The sequence below is a fragment of the Macrosteles quadrilineatus genome, unplaced genomic scaffold, assembly GCF_028750875.1.
Source record: "Macrosteles quadrilineatus isolate MER2022 unplaced genomic scaffold, UCM_ALF_1.0 Scaffold_3__2_contigs__length_128488019, whole genome shotgun sequence".
Taxonomy (NCBI): domain Eukaryota; kingdom Metazoa; phylum Arthropoda; class Insecta; order Hemiptera; family Cicadellidae; genus Macrosteles; species Macrosteles quadrilineatus.
The window spans coordinates 85509707-85532874 of record NW_026542596.1 but is presented as its reverse complement, the minus strand read 5'-3'; the positions used below and the strand labels follow the sequence as shown (position 1 = coordinate 85532874).

The 23168-nt window shown below is 36.7% G+C and overlaps 1 protein-coding gene across 1 annotated transcript; it reads left to right on the top strand.

The window, feature by feature from the left end:
* Positions 1-679: 679 nt before the first annotated feature.
* Positions 680-18196, top strand: LOC128989338 (frizzled-10-like). The gene is made up of 5 exons (XM_054411220.1): positions 680-838; positions 14610-14815; positions 15740-15944; positions 16522-16838; positions 17087-18196. Exons 1-5 carry the CDS (start codon positions 680-682, stop codon positions 17745-17747), a joined length of 1548 nt encoding a protein of 515 aa, XP_054267195.1. The 3' UTR covers positions 17748-18196.
* Positions 18197-23168: the final 4972 nt, after the last annotated feature.

Here is a 23168-nt window from a genome sequence, read left to right as displayed (position 1 = left end):
AACAAAGTTTGTTTATACATTGTTGAAGCATTTTAAAGGATCAGAACAGCTGATTTGTTTTTGAAATAAGCTTTGACATAACCATATGATTCGAGTCCGCAAAAAGCTATCTTTAGGGACTCAAAACGACCCGTAAGACAGCTGTTTTTGAGACAGTGTAATGAAAATATAGTTACAGTACAACATTGTTGTGCATTAGGCTACCCCCAACATTTATCTTGTAAGAAATTCTACATGCGTGTACAATAAAATCGCAAAATCACTCCAATACATTTTTTTTTTTACATGAAAACCCAAAGTGGAATTCATAAATGTAGCATCCATTAAGCGTATATAAGATTTCCACCGACAAAAACCTCTCAGCGCACAGAAGCTCCGCAACCGGAATCAAATCATCGAACCGAATTAATTAAAGCGACCGTCTTCTTTTCCAGATCGGAAAGATAAGGCGGGGTCATTTGCCATACCAATGTTGTCGCGCAGTCGGGCGAATAAAAACCGGTAGAGCGGGCGCGGGCGGATAATGTGGTCATTTGGTGTTATGCTCCTCGCTTCTTCTCCCAGGCGAGGCGGTGCTGGTCAAAGGCTCGAGGTGCATTCCGCCAAGAGGGGGGAGGGGGGAATGAATGAGAGTTTGAGAGAGCGGAGCGAGTTTTGAGTTAGTTGTGGTCGGGTCGCCATGAGAGGCGTAGTGGTAGTGTTGTGGGCCCTTTGGGCCTGCTCCTGGGCCGACAAGTGTGAGAAGATCACCATACCCATGTGCCAGGAGCTTGGGTACAACTTGACCGTGATGCCTAACTTTGTCGGACATGAGGATCAGCTGCAGGCGGAGCGTGGTGTGAGTACAACAATGTAAAAAAACACAAACTTGATTGCATTTGTGTTCAACCTAACCTAAACCTAAGAACTGGGAATAATGAATCTAAAGGGACACTAAAGTAGACATCTCATCCCCATCCCATATTTTTCTCCAAATAGATCATAACTAGAGCTATTAAACTAGTGTGCCACAGTCTGGAATTTCATTTTCTCCCTATTTTTGTTACTGATATACTTGATGAGATAAAAGAGGTTTTCGTACACAATTAGTTGCCGTTTCAGTTTGGTTTCGTTAAAAAATCATTGATATAAATCAGTTGTTACATCAGTGCAATTTGTGGCCACGTTAACCATACGTTGATAATATTTACAAACATCTATTTTTATCCATAGTCTGAGAACTGAACAGACGATACACAACAAAACTACTAAAACGATATGAGGCGGTCAAATCTGAATGAGCCAAGGCCTACTAGAACTAAAGACAACAATGTACATTAACAGCTGATCAATCAATATTTTGACGGCCCCCGTTTAACATTACTTCGTTCAAGACTTTGGATATTAATCGAGTATGTTTCATCTATGGTATAACCACAGACAATATAATACTTTAATGTACATCCCGAATCCATTCCTAAGTCAAAAATGTAGTCAGTTTAAAATAAAATTACGCAGTTGAATTTAGCTAAAATTGACGCTGACGTATATTTCTGATTTCCGTCGAATACGCTGTTTTACAACACCGAAAGCAAAACTTGATGTAGCTTAAGCTATATCAATTTGTTTACATTAGCTTCACAGTAACAAACACTAGGGGAAAATATAATTTTAGACTGCAGCGCCATCTGTAAATGGTTTGCTAACTTAATCGAAGAAACATATTGACAATTGCTGGACCATTAGATGAGATGTCTACTTCAAGATCCGAGTCACTGGACGTACCTATACTACACGATTGATGATTGATTAATGTAAAAAATCTAAACCTGTTCGAGCCACATGTTTTGATTGACAACAATGCACATTATCAGCTGATTTCATAAACACCAATAAATGTTTTGAAAACTGCTTCTCCGCTGTTACATTTTTCCTTTACGTTGTTGTGATGATTTTGTGTTGTTGTGCTATATTGTTGTTATTGTTCTTACAGCGTAACCACGCCCAAAAATAATAGTCTTCAGATTATTCTAAAGGATAAATGTATAAAGACGTTTACGCCACACTACATTATTTTGACGAACTTCCCGCGCAAGGATTTAGTCCAGAAAACAGCTGTTTGCCGCCAGCTTATTCAAATGGGGTTTTATTGCGTGCTACTGTTCTGCAATGAGTTTTACCGGACACCAATCAGCTGATTATACTGTATTTAGGTAGCAATGAATGGTTATAAACAAAAACATAACCTCTCTTAGAGGTTAGAGGTATGACTAGTGATTTTTAGTCCTTTAGTTGGTGGAAATATATAAGGATTTGTACAGATTTATTAGTATGGCGTAAACCATCGTACTTAACTCGTCCAAAATGTGTGTACCGGACTCGTATGGTAATCCCGTACTCGACTTCGTCTCGCACGGGAACGACCACACTCGTCCGGTAAACACTTATTTTCAGGATTAGCAACGTAATATACTATTAATACACACATCACTATACTCATTATTTTTAAAACATTGTCTATATTCATAGTTAGTAATCTCGTCGTTCCTACTTAATGTTCTTCCTTCCAACTACTGTACTTTGTCACGAGGAACTTGCAGTGGAGGTCAATGAAGATATTTACCTCTTCATCTACGAACATTCATTCAGCTTAAAACTTTTTCACTTTTCTTGGATGTATTTTTGTATTCTTTTACACTATTACATTATTTGACTATCCTTTTAGTAAATCACTTCTTTATTTTTCTCCATTTTGCTGGGGTATTATTACTGATTGGACACAGACTATTTCACTAATCACTAGAAACCGTGCTTTCAACTTCACCTCCATATTGCTACTACAGTATATGCATTGAAAATTCAAACGTGCTAACAACAATGGAACAGCTGATTAATGTTTAAGGGTGCTAAAAAACTTGATTCCAGCGTAAAAATAAGCCATATGCTTATCCTTATATACATGTATAATACGTGAAGGTGATTTCTACGAAACACTACTCCTCCGTTAATAATGGACGGATTTTTACAAACTCAAAATGAAGTATTTTTGTGTAGACGCCTCCTTTCACCAATTCCTGTAATAAAAGTCCTCGGGCTTTGTCCCAAAGGCCATCAAAATCCCAATGTATTTCTTATGAAGAAAAGATTTTGTTTACTTAAACAGACGAATTATTTGTGTTAATTATAGCTGTTCATAGTAAACACATGATACACACAAGGGCTTTCGTATTCAGAGTGAGTTCGTTTCGAGTTTCGTTAACTGGAGTGGAGTGACTAATCACATATTCTTTGACTCTTTTAATTCATCAAAAATTGCGACTGTTATTGGTTTTGGACGCACGTAATACTTTGCAATTGCTCGAATTCGAGCAACAGGTGCACTAGTTTTAACTATTATGTAGTTGACTTTTCTACAACCCTTGGTAACGCGCATATTCAGCTGTAGATTTGACCAATTCTATTTGGAACATGGTGTACTATGTTCAAAAGTAAATAGCAAATAATTTAACAGACTATGTTTCTGAGTAATTTATAGCTATCAAGGACTACTGGAATTATTACTTCACCTAAAAACGCTGCAAACGTAAGGGCATTTTGTGAACGTTTGTTTTGTCGTTGAAAATGGAACTGGGAAGTGAAATCGGTCGCATCGGAAAGCTGCAATAAAACCTAGGCGCAGTGAAGTATTTACAACTGTTATAAAACTATCCCTGCCCTCCGCCGACAAAGTAGCACTGGGTGTCTAAAAGCAAACCTCCGCTTCAGTCCTAACCATCATAAAATTGGGAGTTGTAAACGAAGGTGATAAAAAACTACTTTAATTTATTTGTACATCACATTTTTCGCTTTATTGCTTTATTGGAACACTTAGGTTGATTATTGTACCTGTGAGAATGAGAACTAAACAATTAGGATTAAAAATGAGTGTGGAGTGTTAAAATATAGTTGGTTTATCAATGGTTATATTCACAGATTATTGTATGACTCCAGTAATCATTTTACTGGCAAAATCAATAAAAATAAAAATTAAGGTTTTTCTATGGTTCAGGATTTCAGCAGGTTGTTGCAGTATTTTGTGCTTATGAGCACTTAATCCAGATTTGCACGTAAGGTTAAATTGCAATAAGTCTGCGAGATGCACAATAACAGAAACTATAATTATGTCTTACAATATATTTTTTTTAATATGGCAGTAGGCCTGCCTCTTTACAAAACTATTTTTACTAGCTGGAATAAGGCCTTTTAAGCCATTATTATTTACGTTTTATGGTGTACGAAAAATTACGTTTGCCATACAATAATTTAATATTAGCTTATACAGATACCCTAGTATAAACACTATAATTTAAAACTGTTTCTGTAACAAATGCTAATTGTATTTCTATATGCTCTCCTATACTATAGCTCACTTTCTACATTAATGAAGTCATAAACTTTATGTAAAGAAATTGAAAATAGAGAATCTCTATAATTTTTTTTCTCTATTTTACTGCCGATAATTGCAGATTGACAAATGTAAATTAGCCAGATAATTAGCCTAATATAAATTTTTTACCTAAAAAATTTAAACCAACATACTTTATGCCATTGAAAAAATAATTTTGTTAGAAAACATTGTTTATTTCCCGAGGTCTACATTATACATAACAGCTAAATTCAAAATCCACACTTTACCTTCATTTTATTTTCATATAGTTTATACGCTTTTATAAAATAAAACTACTGTAGGTCTATGTAAACATATTTAGGATATCTTGTGAAATATGAATTACATTACTCATTTCTCAGTTTGTATGTTGTTTCCCTTTGTTCAATGTCCCATGCTGTAATGTACTGAATTTGCATTTCGGCGGTGCTACCACAGCTATGTGACGATATGAATGAGTTTTATAATGGCATTTGGCCAAGTTTCTGGCTATTTCCGTGGGTACTAGACGAGGGTATACCATCGCATACAACTTTGGGTTCCTGCCAAGAGGTTAAGGGACTTGCGCATATTAAAAAATATTACATTACGTTTGGGATTCAAGAGATCGAATTTCTCATTGCTATACAAGGTGAATCAGACCACCCGAGCACAACGGTTTGGCCCAAAAAGCGTTAAAAAACTACAGTTGTTTATTGAAAATCTGCCATTTAAAATGTCTTAGTGGGTCACAATGTTAAAAACGTCACTAAAGGCACTTTTCTTTTAATGTTGGCATCATTAAAAGTACAAATATATGTCCAAAAAGTAATAAAAAATTAAAACCCGTCGAAAATCCAAGACATTTTACAAATTTTTGAAGTAGGGCGTTTTTTATAAGGCGAATGAGTGCGATTTTCGAAAAAGCCTATGAATGTCTTATAGAAATTTTCATTACTGACCATGAAAATTGGGGTTTTGGTGCCCAAACGAAGCTTCAAACATAATTTTATCAAACAGAACAATAAAAGAACAATATCTATTCTTCTCTGTTTTTGCGAACTGCCTTTACTTTATCCATACGATGTTTTTTTTTTACTTAAAAAAACCTGCATGCAAATTATTTCAAAATGTAAAAAAGATAGTAACAAATAATTTTCATATTTCTAACATATATTATTTGGTGTGCATTTTTTCCCTAAGATTTTAATTTTCTTTTTTCTCACGTCTTCAAACGAACTCTTTTATTCCTGTCCTTGTACTTAATTCCAACAGATAATCAAATAACAAACAATAATAAAACATTGATTTACCTGAGAAACAATACCCAGTTGTAACAACCTTGACTTTGCTTGGCCTTGAAAGAGTTCCCCCAGAATGCTGCTTCTCGTCGGTGCCCAGATTCTATTCTCTGGTCGTCTTCATCCATCAAAGTCACCGCGGTTCTGCTCCAAAACGAGAAAAACCTGGAAACTCGACGAAGGCGGCCTGACGAGCTATGGCGACCGCAACCGGACTTATTGTTTGAGTTTTTCAAAGGATTGTGGATATTTTCCATCACTGAAAAGTTAAACACAAATTCCATGGCTTTTGAAACCTGATTTGATTTCGTATTTCTTTTTTTCATATTTTGCCCCTTATTAATTTATGTCATACACACTACGCCAAGGAAACAAGTTGACATTGAAGATTCGATTTGCTAAAGAGAATTAAAGAAAAGTGGATAATTTGTAACCTCTGAGATGAACTTATCAAATTTCTCTGATATATTTTGTTTGAAGTGGTTATGAAACTTATGAATCCAATAGTAGAACCTTGATAACAAGACTCTCATGGGGTTATAAAATAAGACTAGTTGTTATCAAGGTTGACTTCTTATCGAGGTTTGCAATAATGTGTTTAGGGGTACAATAATTTCAAAAGAATTTGAAAATGACCCATCAAGAGTGACTTGTTGTCGAGGTTTTGTATTAGGATTTTGAGTTCCACAGTCACCAACAGGTTGACGGCGTTGACGTGCCATCCCCAAACACATATACACTGTGATATGGAACCTGTCTCTGCCCTCCGTCTACCTGGGGTACTACTGACCAATGGTTTTATGCCTTAGCCAAACGAACCCTTGGGTTTTATTCCCTAGTCCTAGGTAGACGAATAATCAGGACAAGTTCCATCATACAGACTATAGTAGGGTGTCGGACAGCTCCGTAGTAATAAACTCAACAGTTTTATTTCCTTTTAAATTTCAACCACCTCAACTTTACCCAGTCTACGCATTAAGGTACCAGACTGGCTGTTTATCCAATTTCCATACCAGGTTCGGCGCTCGGCGCTGGCCATGAATCAGCGATTAGGCTCGGCGGCGCGGCCGGCATTTGCTTATAACTCTCGTAATAAGCCGACCGTCTAGATGGACTTTTAGTGTAGCCTTATCGCGGGTAAATAACCCAGGCATTAGTTCTGGCGGGAGAGAAGAGAGAGGAACAAGAACGCCGCGACAAGAAACACCACTTACCTCCGCGCAGCCGACTATTTTATGGGGCCGAGGTATTTAATAGAGTGGATACCTCTGATAACGCGAGATTGTGTAATAAAACAGATAACATGTGATGCCCTAAAAAATGATCAAGTGAAAATTGAGATCAAAGAGAATATTTTTGCATTCTGGACATGTATGTAAATTGTGTTGTTTAATTGAAGTGATTTGACTAATTACTTGCAATATTTTGCGACCTAACAAATATTCTCTATGATGTTTTGATGGATTAAAGATTTTGTTGTTTGGTTGTAATGTGGTGTGACTAGGATATATTTGCTCCCACAGTACTATCTTGTGATAGTTCTAGAGATTTAGGTATTTGTTGTTTAGCTTATTGCAATCTATAATTGCTTACAATATTTACGACCCTATGATACCTGATGATTATATTGCTGATGGATTACAATATGTAAGGCAAAAGGAATACGCGTAAAAACCTTAACGTCAGTAACGCTTTAATTTGCATTATTACACGATTACGTAACCGATATCATCGAAATAAGAAAATAAAAATATTGGTTGTTTTTAAAATCTCTTATGAATTTCTTGCTTTCATAACGTCTTAATTAGGAGAAAATAATTAGTCATCCACTTAATCACAGCTAATTTAGAAGTGGACATTGTTGTCTTTGATTGAAAGCAATCGTTGTTGACGCATTTTATTTATAATTTATAGAACCTTTAAAGAAATTTATGCATTATATCAGCAATAGTTTTGATCAGCCACTGAAACCACAAGAATTCTCGTCAAGGAACATTAAAACAACGACAAACTGAGTGAAGGATACCAGTGTATTAAACACGATTTCGAAGTGATAATCCAAGATGGAAACACTGGAAAGTACAATCGTAATTTAATATCCACTTTACAACCAGGATTAACCTAAACGACATTAACGTAGTTGCTTTTGATCTACGTTCAATACTATTTACTAATTATTTGCCCATTCAACAAATGCATTTTATGATATAGAGTCAGGTTACAAGAGTGACCGATAATCCATTACTCAAGTTGAAGGTGGAAAATTAAAATACTATGTTTATAAGTATTATCAATAATTGTGATAGGGGATGTGCGTTTTCAAACCCAAATATGAGTGACGGATGAGTGTAGAATGGAGGGAGATGATCTGAATAGCTTTGTTACGGACTAAGATCAGCTATTTTATTAGCCAGGACCATTGACTTTAAAGCCCAAAATTGATCAAGGACAACTGGGTCCAGTTTTGAACCGTCAAAAAGCTACTGACTTTTCTGAGGATTGATCCGGCATCCTTTTGATTGTTAGGCGAGCATTATTGTTAAAGCATATTTTACTTGTAGCATATACAGCCATCTAATTGTAGCTACTGCTCTTGGTTTTCGACCGAGAGCTTGAGAAGTTAAATTGTCTCTTGATGGAGAGCGCCACAAGGAAACTGTAAACAACCGAAAGTGGTAGGGTTGTCTGGAAATAACGAAAGGGTCTCAGGATGTATAAATAACCTGACAGGGCGTCTTTAACACCTAGTCAGAGACAAACTTTTTGTTTTATCATTGACTTTGGATACTGCAATAATTATAGACTTGTCGACTTCTCATCCCTTCCTAACATCTGAGCTTACTTAGTTCAGTACGAGTGTGCTGATGTCGACGAAACGTGTTTCTTTGATCGAGGGAAAATTGAAAAGTACGTGCTTTATTCCTTGATTATAAATTTAGAGGACGTTTATTTACACAAATCGTTTTAGTTTTGGCATTTGATAAAGAAATCTGTAAAATAACAAGAAACATATAGGTATCAAAGGCCATATTATGCATTCTATAAACACCGGATATAAACTTCCTTAAACCCGTTCTCAGGTGATCCATAAGGATAAATCTTTAAATAAATTCAATGGTTTCTATTCTCAGAAGGAACTAGACTAGGTGTACAATGCAGTTGTCTGCTTGCAATATTGAGTGAAGCTAGCATATTAATCCTGCAATAAGCTTAATTGTCTACTTGCAGTATCCTAAGTCAATGGTTCATTTGATTCTACTTACATTTTCAAAGTCTGCATTAATGGCACGTGTAGTTATGTAGCACGTGCGCTCTAACTAAACGGTGCTCCAAGCGGTGGACGCTAGAACTTATGGTAACACCAAGCACTGCTGTCGGTCTACATTTAATTCTATTCGTCTATGATAACACGAACGATGCTGATCAAGAAGTTAACTAATGTGTAAACGTTTGGTAATAATAAAAGACGAATGGATGACAAGTTTTCATTCCAACTCCAACGAAAATCTCTGAAGAGGCTCCCCCGAACATTTCTGACTTGCTGACCCAACCGCCAATCCTCGCAGGCTGGATGTAGACGTAAACCTGGCAACCATAACTGTTTTTGATCACTGTAAATGCCAGTTATCACCGACCTCGACGCCCAAATCAAAGATGGCGTCAACAAAGGCATTTTGGCAGTTTAAAAGTCTACAGTTCCAGTAACTTTGAACGGTTTCTCGGAAGGTTCTCGGAGGGTTTGTAAGTATTAATTATGTTTAATTGGAGAGTGGTCTGGCCACAGCTCAGGCGTTGGTGATTATTGAGATGAGTCTGTAATGATGGTTGGTGCCCGGGTAACAGCCTCCTCGTCTCTCTTCCTCTCTTCGTTCTTCTCTTTTCTCTTCCCCCATTCATCATCTCTTCTCTCTTCCCATTATGTCGATCGCCATCTGAGGCTCGTCTTCATTTGGCCTACGGAATCTCGGGTCTTCAGTCAACGTCGGAGAGGTTTCTAAAGCTTAAGAGAAACGCTTGGTGTCAAATACTTCAAATAATATGAAATAAATCCATTTCGCTTATTAAAAATAGGTTGCTTTTTAACAGGAATTTACATTGATTTCGGCAGTTTTGTAGATTACCTTAATATCCACCATTACTTAAACATTAAAACCATTGCAGAACCGAAAATTAGAGCTTACAGCAGTTTGAATTCACAAAAATTCAAATTCAAAAATACAAATAGCGTTAAATATTTGTCCATGATATTATCACCAATAACAATGCTTGTTTAAAAGAATGACACTACTTATGGATAACTTACAATTTTAACTTACAGGAAATGAATTACAAAATTAATAGAACTTTCATTTTTCCAAGTGGAACTAACACTCTTATTGTTGCAGTAGCGTTAAAATCGAAGATACTCGCGTGGGTTAAGGGTATCTATGATATAGCATAGTCAAGTAGGTTTTCACGAAAACTCAGCATTATGTGATAAGACATTATGACATTATGATAAGACCATTATGTTATAATGGTTTTGCCGTTGGAATGAAATAAAAATAAAAATAAAGACCAATGTACAACATAATGCATTAAACGGTTGCTTTCCAGTGAAAGAAGATTGTCAATTAGTTATAAATTGAACCTTTGCCAGTGTAATTCTCGTATTTAGATATGGCTGCAATCTTTCCAACATAAAGTTGATGATTTCTCGTTTTAGAATCAACTAAGTTCAGAAAATGGTGTTGTTGGAGTTTGCTTTTGAAAGAAAACAACTTTAGAATGCAATATTTATAACCAACCTAACATCTAAGCCTACAACTGTTGAATACTTTTTTTACCAAGCCTATGAGCACAAAATTGCGGTTGTGTCACTTTTTCATCGTAAATGGTTCCCTCCTCACACCCTACTATTATCAGCTATCAATAGACCGTGTTTTCGCAACCCCAGGAGTCTTCGTTACATTCTGCACCGCCCTCCCAACATCTTGTAAACCATCTTCCCTTGTCAACGGTCGGCTCGCACCACAAAAACTCAAAGTTCCGCTGGGGCTGAACACGACCCCTGGGGCGCTATTGAGACCCAGGTAGTCCCCGGCTAATTTCCTGGCCTCACAATACCGAGGGCTGAATTAGCCCCAGTGGATCACTCGTTTTGTTCCCAGCTTCCCCTCCGGCCAAACCAGAACTGGCTCTAATTGTTTAATGGTTCGATTAGCCAACTGAAAGTGAGTGGTTTGAACATTTAATACTTCGGGACATTGGTGAATGGTTGATAAATAAACGGCAGCAATATGACAAATAATTCCCTTCTTTGTCTTGCAACAACCCTTATCAGGCAAGCGGTGGGAGAAAGTATAGTATAATGGGTAAAATTACAAAAGTTACAATGCTAATTGTATTTTATAATAACTCAGTCGTTAGTGGCATAAATTGTATCAAGTTGTTGTTTTAACTGGCCCAACTTTTTTCAGTGCTTACTTCTTGTTAGTTTTTCATAGCCAAACGCAATTAATGTTCACTGTGTTTTCATATTTGTAGAAAAAAGACTTTTTTAAACGTTTTGTCCTGTTACAAAGTAGTAATTCGGAAATTATAGTAACGCTGGACGCATGTCTTAAAAGGCAAACTCGAGAACATTACGAGGGTCGCCGGAAGACTGCCCCCCGGAAAACTACCCCCCAAGCAGGTTCCTACGTTATATTGACGTCAGAGACCGGGGGGGGGGGCTGTTTTCCAGTCACGGACACTCAAATTTAGTTGTCAAACAGTTCTAATCTAACCTAACCTAACCAGCCAAACTTGCTGTAACATTTCGAAAATCGAAAATGTTTTATATTCACCACATGCATTTTCTATTGTCCAACGGAATTACTCGAATTAAAATTAAAAGTACATAGCATGATTTGTCTAGGGGGGGTGGTATACCAGTCGCGGACACGGCTTCCATATTGGTTAGTTAGCAGATTTTGTGACGTCACGTTTCACCTGGGGGGGTAGTTTTCCGGGGGATAGTATTCCGCATCCCCCATTACGATACGTTTCTGTTCTGAAACTAATTCTAATTGGAAAATGCATATTATTCTACTACCTAGTGTATTTTGCAGTAAGAGATTATCCTCTTTTGAGTGGGGCAAAAGAGTGATTAGGTAATAAACTGTATTCTACCATAGATTATTGTATACTTTTGCATCCCATGGTTGAATGAGCCACTCAAAGTTTGCACTGCCTCAGTCGATTTTCTCAATTACTGTTTGAAGGTTCAAAACATAATCAAGGGATTGAATATCATTACTCCGTCGGTAGTTCAATTCAACGACGTCCATGTATCTTCTAAACTGGCTCCAGCTTGAATGGTACAGTATGTCTATTTCTATCAATGGTCATTAATCCTACACCCTTCTTTTCAACTATGACAGAACCACCCCTAACATTAAACGGATTCGACCATGATCCACTGCAAGTCTTTTCATCTAGACGTGTACAGTAGTTGCAGTACCACACATGGCTGCGGTGCCCGCCCGTGTGGGTCTTTGTCCGTCGAGAACATTTGATGCAGACGGAGGCCGTATGACAGCTGCGTTTGTGGCAGCTCGGAGCCGCACTCGGACCGGTTGCTGAATCCATCAGTTGCGGGTCGCGAACGCTTTTTGCTCAGACCAACTACCGGCCACTTCTTGTGCGACAGAATCCCCGCTATCGCCGTCGGCGGGCTACGCACCTGGAATCGTGTCGTAACACTTCGGCCCAAGTAACACTTCGGCCCAGTAACATTTCGGCCCGAAACCCTCAGATGTGGCCTACGGTCCAACTCTCTACCTGCCCACTAGTAACACTTCGTCCCAACAAAATATTTGACAGGTTAGGTTAGGTTAGGTTAGGTTAGGTTAGGTTAGGTTAGGTTAGGTAAGATTCCACCGATTCTCCGTCATGTGAGGTCAGAGGATGCAAGGGGTGACGGTTGGGCGACATTCCACCAGAGGGTGGTTGCAAAGTATACAGGTAATGTACCTCTTACTACCTGAACTGCGTTCCTCAACCCTTGTCAATTTTTCGTCGGGCCGAAATGTTACTCCATTAGCTTATTTAATCATCTGTAAAAGCGAGTGGGACGAAGTGATACTGTTTTTCTAAGAAATTTGAGTTTGGCCGAAATGTTACTGGGCCGAAGTGTTACTACATCCCTGGAATTCCACCTTTTTACCTGTTGATTATAATTGGGCAATTTAGTCCTCAAATGCTTCCTTTGTTTCGTGGTCTCTAATGTAATTAGATAAAAAGTGGTATGTGGTCTTGGCATTTGTGCAACCGTGAAAGAAATAAAGCGGTGAATAACAAAATATCAAGAGAAAATGGTCTTCGACAGTCTGCTGTGTCTTGCCAACAGCCCACCATTATGCAGCTACTCTAAAATAGTTTTTTTGCAGAAGTATTCTTCCGTCACACTTAAGATTGTTAAAAATATGAGTCGGCTACTGTAGCATGTCTTCCAAATTCTTAAAATTGTAACCATACGATTAGTAGTTGTTGGGAGATTTATCAAGGCTGTAGTTAGTTATTCAAGAAGTAGACCGCTTCTATCTCACCAAGTGAAAGGTCGAGAAGCAATTTTCATCTTTTGACTGCAAAATTTTGTTGTGTTGTAGGTAAAAACTATCGTATAAGAGAAAAATACCTTTGTAATTATATTATTTTTAATCAATACACCACAGTTTTAGTTGAATATGTACATGTTTTGCAGTGAAACTGCAAACACAACTGTCGCAACGATATAAACAACTCATGGATCGCTTGCTCAGTGTTGGCCGCGCGGTCGAGCTTCCCCCACCATCTACTGGCAGAAGCCGACGCATACCATACATTCACCATTATAAAACACACTTTTTATTTGCTGCTCTGTTGAAATTTATAGGGATAAAATATTGCTAACGCTTGTCAAACTCTTTTTACTAGTTAACCCTTTTATGTCTGTTTTGTTTCTTGCAGAAAATAGCCCATCAGAATTATTTAAAACTATAAATTCACTAAACCCGTTTTGTAGATGTTTTTAGACAACTGATATTGCTAGTTCCAAATTGTACATGGTAAAATAATAAGTGATTACAAAAGAGAAATAGAAAGTACAATATTTGTAATTGAAATTCTATTTTATTAATCGAAAAAATAGTACATAAACATTTAGAATAATTTTGCTAAGTTTTTTCCGCAGTGGTAACGTAATGTTTGTCGTAAACGCGATATTTTTTTCCTTCAATGTTTAATGACAATGTATCTTACAAAATAGGTCATAAAAAAGTATGCTTATCACGTTAATGTCAAGCATAGATTTGCGGTAAAAACTGGACAAATGTAGTAGGGTTTTTAAGAGTTCAAATGTGTTATTTTCTGCAAGAAAAGAAGAAGACATAAAGTTTAGAATAGTAAAAAGTGTTTGGCATGCATTAGCAATATTTTATATCTATATATTTAAACAGAGCAGCAACTTAAAAAGGTGTGTTTTACAATGGTGAGTGTATGGGCTGCGTCGGCTACTGCCAGTAGATGGTGGGGGGAGCTAGACCGAAAACGGCGCCTGCAGTGCTACTGAGAGCGCAATCCAGTAGTTTTTACATCGTTGCTGTCGTCAAACAGTTGAAAAACATAAAAAAAAACATTTCACACATATACGCAAATTCAAATCTCAAATTTTCTTCGATTGTCAAAAACTACTACGAGTATTAAAATTTACCATACCACATGTCGACTAAAAAAATGTAAAACCTATCCGCCCTGGTAACATAAAAAAAACTCCTGGGAAAACCCCGGAATCAGAAAAAAGTTATAGTTAACTTAACATCTTTAATGACTTATACATCTTTCTAACTCTAATTTATAAATCATATTTTTTGTACTGCTACCCCTATACACTAGAGAGAATTAACCCTCTTCTCCTGTTTTAGCTGCAGGCATTCATGCCTCTGGTGCACTACAACTGCTCGCGACACCTCCGCTTCTTCCTGTGCTCGGTGTTTGCTCCGCTGTGCTCCGAGCATGTCATCGGAGCTATCCCATCATGCCGGGGTCTCTGTGAGGAAGTGGAGGCTGACTGTCGTCCCGTCATGGACACCTTCGCCTTCCCTTGGCCTGCGCTGTTCAACTGCTCAAGGTATTACAGTTAATTTCTCATAAATGTTATATTGCTTTTGTGGGGTGGAGGGGGGGGGTCCAAAAAAATTACAAACCTTACCTTAACATCGCTTTTTGAGATATTGAACACCTTTTGAGGTCAAATTTAACTGTCCAAGATATTAGCCAATACAAAATAAAATATCTTAAACTTTTAAAAGAAATTTGGAAATCAAACTGTTGATTAATGAATTATACCTAGGGGTGTACGATGCATCGAAATTCCGTTTCAATTCGATGCATCGAATCGCGATTCGATTCAGTGGTGGTGAAAAAACGGTTCGATTAATGTAGGAGTCATTTTCCGTACACGAAAAACGCCTGCAAAAAATCAATGCAATACCCGCAATACAGGAGCACGTTGCTGTTGTGTTTTCTTTTTTGAAGGCGTTATAAATTTAATGAATTCTTTGCATGTAAATATTGCTTTAATTGTGTTTTTTGACATTGCAAATTATGAAAGTGTAAGCAGTGTGAGTAATGTTTTACTACTTTAAACATATCCAAAACAAGTCACTCCAAGTCCGAAAAAATTTTAAGCCTACTTGATACTTTTATACTGATAAATATCAGAATCAGCAGGTCAGAAGGTATAATAAATATAAGGTATAATAAATATAAGAATCATTTTGCTACTTTTGTAAAATATATTTTAATTACATCTTTAATTATTCTATTTTGTGCTTCCGCTTGGTTTTGAGAGGCTCTAAATTTCCATACAAACATAGACCACATAGACTTTTCAATAGTTCTAGGTTATACTTCTAATTTGTCGTATCCGTAACAGAATGGGCTATAATAATTTTAATGACATCTGTTATACCTTTCAGGAACTAAAGACCTAATCACCACAGTGGAAAAATGATACAAAATATTTTTTTCTTACCTCAAATCATGTTTCCAGGTTTCCTGTCCCGGAGAGAAACGGGCTATGCATGCAGTTCCCTAATGTCAGTGAGGAGAAGGGAGCAAAGGGAGGTTGGCCAGAGTCTACTTCCGGAGTGGTCCCTCCCCATCATCAGTGTCCCCCGGACTTCACCCGGACCCGGGAACCCACCTCTGTGACATGTAGTCCCAAGTGTGGCCGGGATGCTTACTACCGCCATGAGGTGAATTGGGATTAAAATATAAATACAGTATGTTTCAATGAAGCAAAGAAATGTTCAATTGCAGAGGTTTATAACTGGCACAGTTGTTCATCTCTATATGAAGGAGAGTATTTGAACTAAATAACTTATGACTACTGGGCTTTTCCATAATCTTCACACACTCATCATGAGAACTGAAGGATGATGATTTTCATGGATTGAGCACAAAAGTGAGTTATTAGACAACAACAGCCAATCTACCTTTTCCTGCACTGGTATAACAGTTTATTTTGTGGCCAAATAAACTTTAAAGATGAATTTTAATTTATTTTGATACAATTTGTATACAATTCAGTTCACTTCTATGATTTTAGACACTCAAATTCTGAAGGACTACTAATAACTACAAATAACAACTACTAATAACACTACAACTAATAACTACTAATAATAATACAACTACTAATAATAATACAACTACTAATAATAAGGACAAATAAAACAGGGACTAGCATTATCTTAAGTTTTTATTATTGTAACGATACTTTGTAAAATCAATCATAAAATCACAAGTTTGGTGACATTTGCCTTTTTGCAGGACAAGCTGTTTGCCGAGCGCTGGATGACAGGCTGGGCCTGGTTGTGTTTTGTCTCTACTCTCTTCACTCTTTTGACATTCTGGGTGGAGCCTGCGAGGTTTCGGTACCCAGAACGTCCTGTTGTGTTTCTGGCTCTCTGCTACAACGCAACGTCTCTCGTGTACATCATCAGAGGCTCCGTGGGTCCCGAGGCCTTCACCTGCACCTCGGCTACAGATGGGTACGACGGCTATGTAGCCGTGGACGGTCTGGAGACTGCTCCGTGTACTGTGGTGTTCCTGCTGCTCTACTACTGCGGACTGTCTGCTAGTGTTTGGTAGGTTGACTCAATGAGCTATTTCAAATCGTTTTACAAGTTTTACAACTCACACATTTAGGAATGTAATTAGAATACAGTCAGTAATATCAAAATTATGGTTGTCAACATTGAAGTCTTATCTTAAAATTTCACCTTCCTTTGAAATACAAATATGTCAAAGGTGGTTCAATTTAATTTTGCCTTTACTTTTACAAAATAAGTGTTTTGTAGTTTGTATAACAAAAGAAAAATCAAATTTTTTCTAGGTGGGTTGTGTTGGCAACATCCTGGTACCTCTCAGCAGCCAAGAAGTGGAGCAGTGAGGCTGTACATGGTCTAGCCTCGTACTTCCACGTGGCCGCGTGGGCATTCCCCGCAGTCCTGGCACTCCTCGCCCTCGCACTACATCGCGTCTCCGCTGACGAGCTTACCGGGCTGTGTCAGGTGGATGAGTCGTCCTCCATCACGTTCCTGGTGATCCCCCACGGCATCATGTTGGGTCTCGGCTGCATCGTGGCGTGTCTCGGCGCAGCAGCTTTGGTCAGAGTGAGAACTGAGTTAAGACAAGCGGGAGGAAGTACGGCGAAACTAGAGCGCCTAATGACTCGGCTGGCTGTGTTCACAGCGTTGTATGTTCTCCCCGCCTTGGCAGCACTGGCATGTCTAGTGTACGAGGCACGGCATCGCCCCAAGTGGCGTACTCTGGCGCTACTCTCAGCTCTGGACTGCAGTGCCTCCCCCAGCTGTGCCCCGGGGCCCTCCTACCACTGGGCTGGAGTGGAAGTTGTGCTTCTACGAGTGTTCCTGTCTCTAGTTGTGGGAGTCACATCCGGGATGTGGGTGTGGTCCGGGAAAACCTGTAGATCTTGGAGCAGATTGTTCACAGCTCCGAGGAAAGCTCGGCCTGTCCCCATCACAAGGGTCTGATTTTGTAAACAATGTAAATATTGTAATATAGTGTACATAGTTGTGGATACTGTATAGTTTATCTTGTTAGTATAGTTATTGTAATTAAATAGAACAGACTGATTTATAGAGGAACTTTTAGGAATTTATAAAATTGTACATCATAACTAACTAATTATTAACCCTTGTAAAAATTTGTATTTTGTACATTTATTATGTCACTATCCAAAAGTAATATCAAAGGTTACAATTCGAAGCTCATAACTAATTGAGCACCAGTAATTATATTAAATTATTATTTTTTAATCATTGAAAAAGTTTGTCTGAGGATTTAATATTCCAACATTGTATTGTGGAGATTGCTCAAAGCTAAACCACATGTAAATATTACATTCTATGTGCCTTAATACTTTATAATTTGATACGCTTATTAATTTAGTGGTTGTAAATATTAAAGTGGTTTAATATAATGAAGTGTATTTGATCCTTTTGAGCCCCTATAATGTTCTTGTGGTACTTAGACCTAAGTTTTTAACACTTGAGAAAGGAATTGATTGATAGATTCTGATGAGCAAGAGTCATGCAGTTTGCTGTATGTTGTAATGGTTTCAACAAATTGGGTTTGGATTTCAAACGGGTTTCTACATTAGTCTTTAAACTATAAATCTAGGGCATAATAAAGGCCTTTAAAGAGCCTTGAAAGTATTTGAAAATAATCAGGGTTTTGAAATTAATCATTCAAACCATTTTAAGCATAAACTTAACACCTAAAAAGTTATTTCACACACTAATATTCAATATATTCAAAATATTAATATACGGCAATATATGGGGTTTACAAATAAAAATTCTTTTGCTAAATTCTCCACTATTTCCTGTAATTTGTTTTTACTAACCAAATTGAATATTTTTGTAAGCTGGTCCATTATACAAGACTTAGTATTATAATGATTGTTATCTCATACTATATTTTATAGTTATAAAACCTAAACATATGATCTCGAGTTACATGTCGATTTCCCAAGCTGAAGCTTACATGCAGTTTGTGCTAGACCTACAGAAAAATATAATCAGATACCGTTGAATTCCATTAATAAATCTACTTTTTAATACATTTGAAATGTAATATAAACACAAAGACAAGGCAAAGTAGTTATTAAAACTACATAAACACTGTGGACACTGTATGGTTTTAAGCTAAATGATATAGTTTCAAAGACAAGTTTATGGTTTTGTGAGATAACAAATGCCTTAGTTTATATTCATGCCTTAGAGGCTATGTCATAAAAAAATATTTTACATCTCCATTAGCCCAAAGAATTGATGGTACCACAAGTAAGATGACAGTGTATGTAGCTAAAGTAAACGGTAAGCAGAACTGTTATTGAAACAAGATTTTTTTTTTTAGCTTTCTTTATATAAACATACTTTTGGACATTTTAACAGCTACAAAATGTGATTCTCATTTCAAATTACTCGGAATATCACACCTAACAATTTCACAGGTTGTTAATTAATAAAACTCAAGATCTAAAAACGTCTTTTGATAATCTTTTAACAATCACTGTTGTGAGTTAGTCACTGGGATGGGAAGTCAACAATGGAATTGTTAACCTGTGATAGCGTGGCGTGTCGACAATATTTATTAAGAGGTCTAGTATTATATTGTCTGTGGTCTAGAGCTTGAAAAGGTCAAAGCTAGAGCACTTAGTTCAATAAAAGTGTACTGTATGTTGTTAAGCAGTAAAATACTCTATACATGTGAACAGCCATATTCATCCCATTTCACATTAATACACGTCATACAAGTGTAGGCTATATGATATGATCCGTAATTTGCTAGTGTAGGATACTGTAGGTGATTTTGTCATAAGCATAATATGCTTCAATTACTTTGGCAATTAGTGTTAAAAATATTGAAATTTAATCTCAAGTATTTAATCAACAAAAACTAATTTTCTCAGAACAGAAACTAGCATAAGCATTGTTTTTAGCCTAAAACAATGCTAAAATATGTTTAACAATTTAGAGGCAATCGTTCAAATTCGAGCAATTTTTGAAAGAATTTTTATCTGTATAGTTTGTACTATAAACTAAACTGATGATACAATAAATTTTATTCAGGTCGGTAAAGCAGTTTATAGTTCACAACAAGACGAACAGAGCGTACCACGAGTTAGCAAGTACACTAGAGCTACCTGTCGGACATCAGCCAAACTATCAAACAGCTTCCTTCAGTTTTCCGTGGTCGAAAACTCCGTACAGTACAAAGTACAATACATTGTTTCAAAAATTCATTGGTAGATGTTTCTACTTAGCATTTCTTGTGACAATAACATTTTACAATACAAATTTTACGAAATCATAATTTTACCGTGAAACTTTAAGCGGAAAACGTACAGTAGCATACAGCGCATTGACTTTACTAAGTGGTGTTAGGCCTATTTGTATTGGGTATGAGACTACAATGTTATTTCCTATTTCCATATACATATTTAAATATAAATTAGATTAATTGACCACGAATTTTCTTTGTTTGCAGGTTTTACTATGTAGGTGGTATTTTCCAATGCGTGTATTTACATATTCAAAGCATTGAATATGATCTGTATCTAAAGATTAGACCCTGATGTAATCAACGTTGAAATTTATTTTGTGCTAGCCTATTTAATAACATAACGTTAAAATAACATAGTGTTTATATATAAATGGCTGACATATTTTGTTGTTTTAGGACAGAAAATGTCTGCAAAACACTCACAAAAACTATATTAAATTATTAAACAAAATAATTTGTAATTTTTACCAAACTATCAAATAAACATCGTTTACATGGTTTTATTTCCCTAAAGTTTACGTACGTTAGGAAGTTAAAATCTTGGTATTGCCGGTAAAGTCATAAAAGACTAGCCAATTTCACGGTTATGTAGGCAGTGATGTAAGCTGTCTTGTGGCCTATTTGTATGCTGAAGCTTATACTTACTGGGAAAGATACACCTTTATAGGTTAATGTTGTGTAATTTACCTTTTGTTGTCAATTACATACCGTAGGACACATATTAAAATAGGGATACACATTTATATATGTATATATATTAGTTAAATCAATAGTTTGAAAAACGTGTTTTTAAGAATAGAGTAATTGATGATGTTCGTGTTCAGTATATTTGGTTTATTAAAACTTAATATACTGTTTAGTGAAAGAAGTACCAAGTTCCTTGGTGAATGGAAGATTTAAATTTTCAGGACACGAAAATGGCTACGATTTTATGAAACAAACTTATAAACAATGAAATAATACAGTTAATGCAATAGTTATAACCCCTAATTTTAAATCTACAAGAATAGTTCTATACAATCGTAGCTTAAGACTTAACAATTATAATTTAAAATCCTTAGTTGTATCTATGACAAGAAACTGATTTTGTATGTACGTAAAACAATAGACAAAAATAATTAAATATGTACTGTCAGCCATGCTGTGGTTACTATGGTTACCATAGGTTCTGGAGCACACCTCTGGGAGCACCCTGCAGTTACGTAGCGCGTAAGGCCCGGTTCACACGAACGACAAACCTAGCAGACTAGGCTTGGACTAGGTAAGCACTAGGTAAGCACGACTGGGTAGCGGACCACAGGACCAAATGGAGCCGTTCACACGAGCCTAGGACGCCGACTAACTAGTCGTGTTCGAGCTTGGTGTCCCAAAACCTAGTCGGGCCCCGCTTCCCAGTCCGTCGTGGCAACTACCCAGTCGCCCAGTCGAACTGCGTAGCAGTACATGTAGCCTTATGGGAGCGTTCACACGAGCGATCGGGTAGTCGAGCTGCAGCTCGCATTCTTACCTTTGTTCTCATTGTGCACCAGTGATGGAACCGAGTGGTTTTGATCTCGATATTTTTACCTAGTCCGTGGACATGTCGCTCGTGTGAACCGGTGTGATCCTGTGGTCCGCTACCCAGTCGTGCTTACCTAGTCCAAGCCTAGTCTGCTAGGTATGTCGTTCGTGTGAACCGGGCCTAACCCGTATCTACATGGGGCTCCCAGTGGTGTGCGCCAGAACCTAAGGTCACCGCAGCATGGCTAAAGGTCTATATATTTAATTCTTTTTGTCTATGATAAAACATAAAATATTGTTAAAAATTGAAATATTTGATTGTCATATATCGTAATCTTTAAATCTACTTCTTGCCAGTTAATAAAAAAAATAGTCTTTGTCTGATGCTTTTATCAACGAAATTATTGAATGATTCAGTGATTAATATACCATTCAAAATGTCTATGCATTTCAGTTTCCTAAACTTATAACAAGAGGATTCGAATCATATCTATTCCAACGGTATTTGATACATATGTATTATTAATGTTATATAAATAGTGAAATCTGATGATTTCTGTGATGTGGAGTTTGTAGAAGAAGGCGTTTGCATCAGTAAGTAAATAACTTTATATTTTGATCGATTCAAATCAGTAAAAAGTTGGCTCGTTGTCCAAGAAAGATACAATAAAAGTAACGTTTCGACCATTTGTGCAGACATTTTTATGCTTGGCAGTAAAATGCAAACTATGACAGAGTTTATTTGTTGTTTTTATTTCTTTAGCACTCGAATTTCAGTGCTCGGTTGGAACTATTTAGTTACTTTTGTAAATAGGGTATAGGAAGTTCTCTTTGTTCATAGCAGGCCACCGCTCAAAGATTGAATTAAAAACAGTTTCATTTGCAAACGGTCTCAATTGGTAATAAACATTTAACTTGAGGTTGGAGCAAAATTCAAAATGAATTTTCTCCTTTTCCTACCGTCATATCGTTATCGGTTTGTGGTAAATTTTAAGAGTCGAACTTTTTAAATGAGGATTCCTGTCGTCACGTTAAAAATAAATGACAATACTGAGCTCTTGAAAGCAAAACTCTGCACATTTTACTTTCCCAGAAATTTTGCTATTGTTAATTATACAAATTTCAATTATTTATTCCCTATTCAAAATATGAGGTTTAACGAGTACTTTGGTTTACTGATGGAGAGAAGGTAATTAAGTGTTTTAAGGGAAATAACAAAAAAAAAAAAAATTGTTAATATCTTAGTATAATAAATCTTATTAGTAAATTTGTTAATATCTTAGTATGAAAACGAAGTTACCGAATAATAACAAAATATATTCATAAACGAACAAACACATTTCCGTTAAAATGAATACATAGCATAGAACTACGTGTTTGGCTGAAATAATATATCTTGAGTATTTGTCTGTCAAGATCCGTATGGAGAAACGTAAACCGGCTAAAGCGGTAAGAATTCACCGTGGTCTACGGGCTACCATAACTAGCTAAGTATTTTAAGTATTTAAGTATTTTATTCTTAGTTCAAAAACAGTTTTACAAATTCAGGCTAGTATTATAGGGTTGCGGTATTGTCACCTGTTCAAGTTACATAGGATCTTTGA